This window comes from Mustela lutreola, chromosome 14 (assembly GCF_030435805.1).
Source record: "Mustela lutreola isolate mMusLut2 chromosome 14, mMusLut2.pri, whole genome shotgun sequence".
In the NCBI taxonomy this organism is placed as follows: Eukaryota; Metazoa; Chordata; class Mammalia; order Carnivora; family Mustelidae; genus Mustela; species Mustela lutreola.
The window spans coordinates 62,357,494-62,369,506 of record NC_081303.1 but is presented as its reverse complement, the minus strand read 5'-3'; the positions used below and the strand labels follow the sequence as shown (position 1 = coordinate 62,369,506).

General features: G+C 37.1%; 1 protein-coding gene across 2 annotated transcripts in view; it reads right to left on the bottom strand.

Annotated features, from left to right (window-relative positions):
• Positions 1-275: 275 nt before the first annotated feature.
• SPATA17 (spermatogenesis associated 17) overlaps positions 276-12,013 on the bottom strand; it is a 179,745-nt gene continuing 168,007 nt past the window's right edge. The window contains exon 9 of one of the 2 annotated variants that reach the window (XM_059146518.1): positions 276-576. In XM_059146518.1, coding sequence (XP_059002501.1) covers positions 496-576 — 81 coding nt within the window. In that variant the 3' untranslated portion in view covers positions 276-495. The remainder of the gene's footprint in view (positions 577-12,013) is intronic. The other variant, XM_059146516.1, reaches the window with a different exon arrangement.

The following is a 12,013-nucleotide window of genomic DNA, read 5'->3' as shown; positions in this document are numbered from 1 at the left end:
CAGTTTTCACTGAGAGCTCCTTCTGTGATCTTTTGTGTATGTGGGTATCTCTGTTCTTCTCTCTACTGTTAACTCTGATAATCAGAGATCCTAGACACTCTGTATTTGGAATCCCCTAAAGACAACTCATACTTCAAATAACACACATACTGAAATAGTATTTTAACTATTTTAGCTTTTGGACACTACCAATATTTTTTCACTGAGTTGTGTAAAACAATTTTATTGTATTAATTAACTTAAAGAAAAAGGCTACTTCAGATTTTTGTCAATTTTATTAATATATTTTGAGTTTTCTTTGGAGAAAATCTTTGAAAAATAAAATCTGTCATTTTTGAATGTTAAAAACCATTAAATTAGAGTGAAAAATGGAGTCATATGATATATAAACATTATATCATGGTTTTAAAAATGCTTGAGAATTAAAGTCAATCTTGATTTTTTAAAATTTTTTAACATACTTTTTGAAGTCCTTCTTATCAAAAATGCGTACCTTTAGATAATTTGCCCAGCTTTTGAATATAATTTTCCATACTTTGAGAAGAGATCAAATGATGGTAATACAGTTTGGAAATCCTGGGAAGAAAAAAGATCAAAGATTACCACAGAGATCTTATTGACTTTGTCTTTCTATTATTATTTCATTATAATTTATATCATATTAAATTTCTAGACAGATACTTAACTACACTTCAAGTTTCCCACCATATCTTCAAATAAGACAAAATTGGCAGTTAATTTTTATCAGCTGAAAGCCAGAAGGACTGAAGCTTCCTCAGTTACATAGCTTGCCCTAGCTATGGGTTATTAAAAATCTCTGAGCGATGCAAAGGCTAGATGCACTTACCTGTCTTCAAGAAACTCACACATCTGTACTTTTTATCTTGACCTATCAGGCCCCCACATAGCTGTGCTTTGGGGTCCTTTCTGATGTGGCTTACCTTCCTCTACATTTCCCCTCATTCAGTCTTCTTTAGCAACACTTCTGTTTATTTGGATACATTTCCTCTCTGTCTTTATACTTACAGATGCCTCCATCCAGACAGCCTCTTCTCCACTTATTTCCATGGCTCATTCCCTCCTTTTATTGCATTTCTGTTCAAAGGGGCCCTCCCAGACTACCTGTATATACAAAACAGCATTCCTGAAACTTTCTATCACCTCAACTGGCCTCTATTTTCTTAATTACCCTTCCTCGATGTTACATATTTATTTATCTTGTGTCTCACATGACAGCATAAGCTTCATAGGAGTAGGTACTTTGTTTTGTAAAAAATAAACATTTGTTGGGGCGCCTGGGGTGACTCAGTCATTAAGCGTCTGCCTTCAGCTCAGATCATGATCCCAGAGACCTGGGACAGAGCCCCACATCGGGCTCCCTGCTCAGTGGGAAGCCTGCCTCTCCCTCTCCCACTCCCGCTACTTGTGTTCCCTCTCTTGCTGTGTCTTTGTCAAATAAACAATTAAAGTCTTTAAAAAATAAATAAATAAACATTTGTTGACCGAATGAATCAAACAGGAAAGGTGATATACTGTGCCAAGTACCACAGCACTGATTCAAAGGAATGTTACAGGCGTTTAGAGGGGAAATCATTCTTTTACTCAGTAACCAGAGAAGCAGCATCTGATTGAGGATAAAAATGCCCTTCATGCATGTGAAGAAGGCAAATAAATTAAAGAAGTAAAGTACTAAATCAACAGTGAATATTGCAAATAACAGTCAGACCAGATAAAACTGTATGTGTCTCCTCCTACGGGAGTCTTTTCTCAATGGAGACGATTTGGGACAGTTTTTGCCTTTTTTCCCTTTAAGAAAACCCTGGAAGAAGGACCTCCACCCTGAGCCCACCTCTTTCAGAGAGGGTCGTACATTACAAAGACACAAAACATAAAGGTACCAAAGAACACGCGAGTGTGTCTGCCGCCAGGGACCTGGCTCTCTACCCTGGCGCAGCCGAGCTCTGAACCCTAAGTATCTGTTTTTATGACTAATGCTATTCAGGCCCCAGGGAGCAGCTCACATCTGTTGCTCTGTGTTAGTGAAATGAAAGTGACTAAGCCCAAGTGACATGAAGGACAGTTATGCTGTAACAGACACTGCTTTCAAGGATGAAATGAATTTAAGTGACAAAGATGCTTAGATAAAAAAAAAAAACAATCAATTTGAATAAAATTCTTCCTCTTGGATAGCATAAATGCAGTAGAACTTCACATAATTGAGCATTACTTTTCTAGGGCACCAAACAGCCATACTCTTGCTTTCTTTTTATTCCAAACTGTGATTCCAGAAGTACTCAGGAATTGATACCGTATTTGCGAGAGTTGCCCTTGACACAGCAGGAATATTTTGCAACAGTAAATAATTCAAACTACTCTTAAATTTGAATGTATGAAATTTAGGTATATGTGTGAAGCATGGTAGTGATTTTTTTATGTAGGCACTTGATGAACTCAGAAACCTAGGACTGTGAATAGTTTCAGTTTTATAAATACATATAATAATTTAAATTTCAAAAAGTAAATGAAAATATTAAATTTATCTAAATGATCTTAGTTTAAACTTTTGATATTTATTAATTATATTTATTCCTCATTTTGACATAACATGATTCTGAATACATAAAGTAACTCATATTTTAGATATATAAGTAAGTTTAAATTTTTGTTTTTTACATTTACTTTAATTGACAATTGCTAAAAATATATTCAAACTGTACATGCTTTAAATAGATTTAAATTTTCTTTTAAAATCTGGTTTATATCATTATTGATAATATAATAATTAAGATCTTGATTCTAAAAATAATAAAACTTGGGGCGCCTGGGTGGCTCGGTGAGTTAAGCCGCTGCCTTCGGCTCGGGTCGTGATCTCAGGGTTCTGGGATCGAGTCCCACATCGGACTCTCTGCTCAGCGGGGAGCCTGCTTCCTCCTCTCTCTCTCTCTCTGCCTGCCTCTCTGCCTGCTTGTGGTCTCTCTCTGTCAAATAAATAAATAAAGTCTTTAAAAAAAAATTAAAAAAAAATAAAACTTAAAAAAATATAAATTAATGATTCTGCTGAAATACAAGAAAATAAATTATATGGAATACATAATTATGCATAACTTGCATGTCTTTATTTTATTACTCACCCAACCAACAGATAACCAAGTCATGGGAACAATTAGTAAATTCTGTTATCTTTGATATCTTGCCAACTTTCATTCTTAATTTCATATGTAGTACTTGATGTTGTTATAAAAGTATTTTTTTAATTTTTAATTTTTAAAAAAATTTTATTTATTTGACAGAGATTGAGATCACAAGTAGGCAGAGAGGCAGACAGAGAGAGAGAGAGAGAGGAGGAAGCAGGCTCCCTGCTGAGCAGAGAGTCCGATGTGGGGCTCAAACCCAGGACCCTAGGATCATGACTGGAGCCAAAGGCAGAGGCTTTAACCCACTGAGCCACCCAGGCACCCCATAAAAGTATTTTTATTATGACAGAATTACAGAACATATTTATTTAACAGTTAACTTGATTTGTAACTTTTCAATCATATACTACGTGGCTTCCATTGCTCTGACCTTGGGCTCTGCAAATGGCGGAGGTGGGCCTGCTCTTCGTGTGCTTAGAGGCCTATTCAACGGACCTTCAGCTGCTGCTTCTCCAGAAACAGAGGGCTCTTCCTCCAACGGCCTCACTTTCCAAATCAACCTTGCATCTGTCTTGTAAACCACTTTCATATTCTGAACACCCTTCTAGAAGCAGCTTACCAAACTGATAGAAATGAAATAGTGTAGTCCAAGGTTTATTTACCTCTTACATTTCAGTTAGTTGTCCACACTGACCAAAGTATTCTGGTGCTGATTAGGCTTACTTTATAGTAATTCTTTCCCTTATTATGTAAGTAATTTTTTGTTTCCTTCTCTAATACCATTAAGAATGTTCTTTTTTTTTTTATTGATGAAGTTTTCATTTGGTTATTCTCTTTATTCTCTGATACCCTAGACATCACCTAATCACTGACTTTTGACAATGGTGGTATTATATAGTAGAAAGGGCTCTGGCCTGGCTTTGGAGCTATTGATTCATTTGTCAAACATGTGCTGGGCCCCATGCCAAGCTCTAGCCTACCCAGAACCAAGTGGGAATCCCTGGACTACCACTTACTAGTGTTTTCAGCTTGGCTGAGGTATTGAATCTACCTGAATTTGTTTACTCATGTGGACTCTAGTTTCTGGTCCAATATGTAAAAGAGTTTGGAAGTCATTACTCCCATCATCACAACAGGAAAAGCTGAACAGATTTCAAACCAACTCTTCTTAGATCCTTCAGAAAACTGAGGTCACAGGGCAAACTTCTGCCTTGAAAGGAGGAGAGACAGGCAGGTACCAAGGTTCACAAGCTACTGGGAGCAGAAGTTCAGAAAGAGAAGTGCACCAAAGAAAGTATCACAGGAATACCTTCAACCATAACTAACAAATTTCTGGTGACTCAGGGTGGGCCATTTGAGAGTTAAGAACTCTGAGGCACCCCATCATACTGGGGTTCCCATGCTGCCCTGAGTTTTACTACTAGGAGGCCTACCGGGTTCACACTGTGAACCTCACTCTTGCTTCCAGCAGAGGGAGGGCAAAAGTAGCCATTTGAGCTCTCTGTTCTCCTTAATAAAGCCTGTCTGGAGTGCAAATATTTTACCAGCCTGAGGGATCATCAAAGACTGACTGATACAAAGGAAGAGAAATAAGACTTACTAAGACTGAGACTTAATCATAGGACTATGGAATTTCCCCTTCCCACAACTTACCAACTCATCATTAGGCTGCTGTGTAATAACACAGGGATCAGAGCCAAAATAACTAAAAGTCTGAGACCCCATTTAGGAGTCTCTATTTACACTCAAACAAAACAAAACAAAACCAAAAAGCAGGGAGAGAAGGAAAAGGACACTGAAGAAAATTTTAGCTTTGACACAACAGCTATAGTCAACAGTGAACAGCCTAATTCCTTGGCAGAAAACATAAACATTCACACTGAAGTCCTATGTTCCTTAGTTCTTTCCACTTGATATATCATGTCTAGAGTCCAACAAAAAATTAAAACTCATGCTAAAAGGCAAACAACAACAACCCCCTAAAAACTAAAATCTGAAGAGACAAACCAAACATCAGATACAGACTCAGATATGCAGAAATGTTGGAATTGTCAGACGGGGATTTAACTACGGCTGATACGCTAAAGGTGCTAATGTAAAAAGATGGACAATATACAGGAACACAAGGGTAAAGCAAGCAGAGACACAAAAGCTAAAAAAGAACCCAAGGAAACACTAAAAATCAAAAATGCTATAATAGAAATAAAAAATGGCTTTGATAGATTCAGTAGGAGCTGGACATGGCTGAGCAAAGAATCAGAGAAATTTCTAAAACTGAAATGCAAAAGGAAAAGAGAACGAAAAAGATGAACTAGCAGATGCAAGATATGGAACAGATATGCAAGAACTGTTAGACAATCACATTATTTATAACTTATGCATACTGGGAATATCAGAAGGAGAAGACATAAAGAAAAGAAGAAGAAATGTTTGAAGTAATAATGGTTAAATTTTTTCCTAAATTAATGACAGACATGAAACCAGATTCAGAAAGCTCAGAGAACATCAAAAATTTACACCTACGCATTCATATTCTCAAAAAAAGCCAAAGGCAGGGTGGAGTGAGAAACCACCTTCCAGATAGAGGAACAAGGATAAGAATTACATTATTACATTGGACTTCTCTGCAGAAACCACGCAAGCAAGAGTGGAGTAAGAAAGTGTTAAAAGAAAATAATCACCAACCTACAATTCTGTATCCGAAAAATTATCCTTCAAAAGCAAAGGAGAAACAAAGACTTGCAGACAAACAAATATTTCAAAAACAAATGAAGAACATCTAGGTTCTTTCCATAGTTCGGCTATTGTGGACATTGCTGCTATAAACATTCGGGTGCATGTGCCCCAAAGATACGTTTGTATCTTTGTCCATCAACAGATGAATGGATTAAGAAGATGTGGTATATATACACAATGGAATACTATGCAGCCATCAAAAGAAATGAAATCTTGCCATTTGCGACAACATGGATGGAACTAGAGCGTATCATGCTTAGCGAAATAAGTCAAGCAGAGAAAGACAACTATCATATGATCTCCCTGATATGAGGAAGTGGTGATGCAACATGGGGGCTTAAGTGGGTAGGAGAAGAATAAATGAAACAAGATGGGAATGGGAGGGAGACAAACCATAAGTGACTCTTAATCTCACAAAACAAACTGAGGGTTGCTGTGGGGAGGGGGTTTGGGAGAAGGGGGTGGGATTATGGACATTGGGGAGGGTATGTGCTTTGGTGAGTGCTGTGAAGTGTGTAAACCTGGTGATTCACAGACCTGTACCCCTGGGGATAAAAATATATGTTTATAAAAAATTAAAAATTAAAAAAAAAAAAAATGAAGAGATTTGTCAAGGGTCACCCTCCTGTGTAAGAAATACAATTTCTTTTCTAAAGAAAGAAAACTTTGAAGTTATCAGAGAGAAGGAAAATGAAAGAGGTTAGAAATGAGAAGCATTACATTACTGGGTATTTACCCCAAAGATACAGATGTAGTGAAAAGAAGGACCATCTGTACCCCAGTGTTCATAGCAGCAATGGCCACAGTTGCCAGACTGTGGAAAGGGCCAGATGCCCTTCAATAGACAAATGGATAAAGAAGATGTGGTCCACATATACCATGGAATATTATGCAGCCACCAGAAAGGATAAATACCCAACTTTTGTACCAAAATGGATGGGACTGGAGGAGATGATGCTGAGTGAACCAAGTCAAGCAGAGAGAGTCAACTATCATATGGTTTCACTTACTTGTGGAGCATAAGGAATAACACGGAGGACATTGGGAGAAGGAAAGGGAAAGTGAATTGGGGCACAGTGGAGGGGGAGACGAAGCATGAGGGACTATGGACTCGGAGAAACAAACTGAGGATTTTAGAGGAGAAAAGGAGTGGGGAGTTGGGTGAGCCTGGTGTTGGGTATTAAGGAGGGCACGTATTGCATGGAGCACTGGGTGTGCTGCATAAACAGTGAATCCTGGAACACTGAAAAAATAAAAAGATGTGAGGAACATTATAGAAGAAATAAATGAAGGTAAAATAAAGCCTTTTATTTTCATTTTTTTCTTAATTACCTTTCAGATAGCCATTTTGTTCAAAATAATAATAATATATATACATTATACATAATATGTACAATATAGAAAATAGAACATAATCAGGGACTATAGTTTATGCATGAATTAAATGAATGACTACAATACTATAAGGAATGGGGTGGGGTTTGGAATAATCTGTTATAAGGTAGATGAACTACGTATGAAGCAGTACAGAGTTATTTGAAAGAAAACTTTGATGAGTATTATTTGTGTACTCCAAAGTCTAGAGCAAACACATAGAAAATTTTTTTGAATAAGTATAATTGATATGCCAAGGGAGTAGAGAAAATGGAATCATGTAAAATGCTGAATAAAACTAGATAAGCCTGGAAGAGTGGAAAGCAAAAACAAAACAGAAACAAAAGACCAAACAAGGTAACTGATGGAAAACAGCTAATAGAGTAGACATTAATCTGACTATATTAACAATCACTTTAAATGGGAATAGTTTAAATATATGAATAAAGAGGCAAAGAGACTGTGGAAAAAAACAAGATCCAATTATATGCTGGTTCCATGAAACCTGCTTTAAATGAAAAAGACACAAACAGTTTAAAAGTAAAGGGATGGAGAAGATATACCATGTTAACATTGAAAAGAACGCTGGAGTAACTATATTAATTTCAGACAAAATAGACTTCAGAATAAGGAAATTGTCAGTGATAAAGACGGGTATTTCAAAATAAAGGGGTCAATTCTCAAAGAAGACATAACATTCCTTAATGTGTATGTGTGTGACTACAGAGCATCAAAATACATGAAGCAAAACAGAACTGCAACAGAAATAGTCACTGTAGTAGTTAGAGATCTCAACACCCCTTTCTAAGTAACTGACAGATCCAGGGGTAGGAAATCAATAGGTACACAATCGAAAAGAACAGCTACCAATCAACTCTAACTGACATTTATAGACAACAATAGCTGACATGTTCTTCTCCAGGTCACATGGAACATTCATCATGATAGACCACATTTGGGCCATAAAATACACCTCAACAAATTCAAAAGAATATACATCATACAAAGTAGACTCTTAGATCACAATGGAATGAAACTAGAAATCAGCAACAGAAATATAGCTGAAAAATCCCCAAATATTTGGAGGTTGAACAAAATACCTCTAGATACATTTGGGTCAAAGAAGAAGCAACAAGAGAAATTTAAAAAAATATTTCAAACTAAATGAAAATTAAAGTACAACTTACCAAAAGTTGTGGGATGCAAAAAAAGGAGTACCTAGGGGGAAATTTATAGCACTGACTGAACACAGCAGAAATCACTAATTTAAATTCTCACTTTAGGAACTAGAGAAAGAATAAGTTAAATCTATAGTAAGCAGAAGAAAATAAAATCAGAGCAGAAATCAGTGAAACTGAATATACGAATTCAATAAAGAAAATCAACAAAACCAAAAGCCAGTTCTTTGAAAAGAGTAATATTGATAAACACCTTGCCAGGCTAAGAAAAAAGAGAGAAGACACAGATTACTAATATCAGAGATGAAAAATGGACCATCAGGACTGATTCCATGGATATAAAAAGGATGATAAAGGAATATTATGAACAACTCTATGATCACAAACTTGATAACTTAGATGAAATAGACCAATTCCTTAAAAGATACAATCTAGTAAAATTCACACAAGGAGAAACAGATAACCTGCACAGGCCTATATCTATTTTAAAAAACTGAACCAATAATTGATAATCTTCACAAATAGGCCTAGATGATTTCACTGATATTTTCTACCAAATAAGGAAGAAATGATACCAATTCTGTTTAAATTATTCCAGAAAATAAGAGCAGAGGAAACACCTCCTGATTCCTTCTGCTTCATCATCTATAAAATGGAGATACCTGTCTCGCAGGGTTGTTGTAAGGATTAACCAGGATAAAATATCTGGCACTTAGCACTAATTTTTTCCTCCCCTTTTCCTTCAATGGCTAAAGTCTATTCATAATCTACCTATTACGTTCTTTATTTATTTCAAATTAAATAAATTCCATAAGCTCCCACGAGAAACTAATTATGGAGCAGTAAAGAAGTGAAGAAGGACTCAGAAGATTTTGATCATTATCCCCATCAGTAAAAATAACTTGAGGGCGCCTGGGTGGCTCAGTGGGTTAAGCTGCTGCCTTCAGCTCAGGTCATGATCTCAGGGTCCTGGGATCGAGGCCCGCATCAGGCTCTCTGCTCAGCAGGGAGCCTGCTTTCTCCTCTCTCTCTGCCTGCCTCTCTGCCTGCTTGTGATCTCTCTCTGTCAAATAAATGAAATAAAATCTTTAAAAAATATATATCTTGAACAAGCACTCTGAATATATGTCTGATTGTTTGTTTATTTTTTTAGTTTTTATTTATTTATTTATTTATTTTTAATAAACATATAACCTCTTTTTATCCCCAGGGGTACAGGTCTGTGAATCACCATGTTTTACACACTTCACAGCACTCACCATAGCACATACCCTCCCCAATGTCCATAACCCCACCCTTCTCTCCCTATCCCTCTTGCCACAGCAACCCTCAGTTTGTTTTGTGAGATTAAGAGTCACTTATGGTTGTCTCCCTTCCAATCCCATCTTGTTTCATTTATTCTCCTACCCCCTTAGCCCCCCGTGTTGCATCTCTACTTCCTCATATCAGGGAGATCATATGATAGTTGTCTTTCTCCGACTGACTTATTTCACTAAGCATGATACCCTCTAGTTCCATCCACATAGTCACAAATGGCAAGATTTCATTTCTTTTGATGGCTGCATAGTATTCCATTGTGTATATATACCACATCTTCTTTATCCATTCACCTGTTGATGGACATCTAGGTTCTTTCCATAGTTTGGCTATTGTAGACATTGCTGCTATAAACATTCAGGTGCACGTGCCCCTTCAGATCACTACGTTTGTATCTTTAGGGTAAATACCCAGTAGTGCAATTGCTGGGTCATAGGGTGATTATTTGTTTTAAATTTTACAGGTATAATACTGTGATAGCAAAATGTGATGTTAAACAGTTATACAATTGAGGTAAAACTTAATGTAAGTAGAAATTCTAACACGTTCTGCCTTCAGTCCTGTGGCTCTTCTTGTGTATGTAATTGTGGACCCCTCTAATACAATGAGTAAAGCATGACTTAACCCTGTGTTATGGTCTCACCTGGGCCTTCCACTAACATCTGAACATCTACAGTGTGTAAGTACCATGCTAGTCAGCTTCCGACTAATTGTAACTGAAACTTAGTCGTGTCTTCCCAGGAGACCTCACAGGCTAGTGGGAGAGTCAGATAACAGGCATTTATAGTTGTGTAGATAAACAGGCATTGAGTTTTCAAGTACCTACACTCTCTATTCCGTAACAGAAAAAATTTTCACAAATTCTGTCACTTTTTTTTTTTTTTTTTTTTAATTTAAAACCCCAAATTCTTACTTGGCCCTAGCTAACCAGTAACCGTTACCTATGGTATAGCAAAAGAAGAATATGCCATTAAGAAAGCTTTGGTTTGGGAGAAAATCTGGTGCTGTTCTCATTTGTTTAAAATTTGCCTCTGATACATGAAACAGGCCACCCTGTCATGGGAAACTTTTGAGCTCGAGAAAACCACCTGCACAATACTCATGCAGTGTCACTTTTTAAAATGGGGGGAGTGCTTTTCTGAAAAATAACCTCATCAAGAAAAACACTGGGGACAGTAATTCTAAATCCTGCCATAGCCTTTGCTTGCCAAAGCAGACAGCTTTTGCTATTAGGATGCCCAGCCAAACACAAATAATCCACTGCTAAAATGAGCTCCTTGGGACAATTTAGGAGTCTTTGGAAGTGAACGGCTCTTTGAGCTGGAATGCAGCCCAGGTCCATTTTCAAACCCAAGTCAAAATGACAAAGAGCAAATTTCCTGGGCCACTCACCCCCTAAGTGTAAGATTACTTTAGGTTGGCAGCTGGGCTGTTTATCTAGTTATTTAAGGTTTTCACCAGATACTCACAACTGAGTACTTAAACAACCTGCTTCAGTGTTGGTAAGCAGGACAGTCCCGATAACATTACAGTGCACAAAATCTCCGAGATTGGAAGGACAAGACAGAAATCAAAGGTTATACATATACTGTTCAACTTAAAATATTTTTTTAAATATTCAAATAATAGCTCTAAAGCATTGCAAAGATTTTTCTTAGAACTTAAAAAAAGGGGGGGGGTGCAAAGAACTTTTAGCTGAATACTAAATTCATTTTAACTGAAAATACTTCCTGAATGAGACCACAATTAAGTCTAGTTTGCACGTGGAATTTTCCATAGTCTTCAAATGAGAGTTTGTAGGCAGGCTTGAAAGATAGCCTGGCATTATTCCCGTACAATCAAACTTTGCTCTCATTACATGCGGAAGATGTTATGATGGCAAGAGCATTTCTAGTTTTGACAAAAGAGTATGGTTAAAAGAAGGAGTGGGGCACCTGGGTGGCTCAGTGGGTTAAAGCCTCTGCCTTCAGCTCAGGTCATGATCCCAGGGTCCTGGGATGCAGCCCCACATCGGGCTCTCTGCTCGGCAGGGAGCCTGCTTCCCTCCTCTCTCTCTGCCTGCCTGTCTGCCTACTAGTGATCTCTGTCTAATAAATAAATAAAATCTTAAAAAAAAAAGTTGTAGGAGTTAGTGTCTTCTCCCTGTTCACTCTGCAGTTTCAGGAAAACATCTTAAAGTGTTCTCTATTATTTGTGTTCTTCTCAATCCCATAGTGTTAGAATTTATCATGTTATTCTTTCAATTAAACCATTTGTTCTCAAAGAAACCATTTC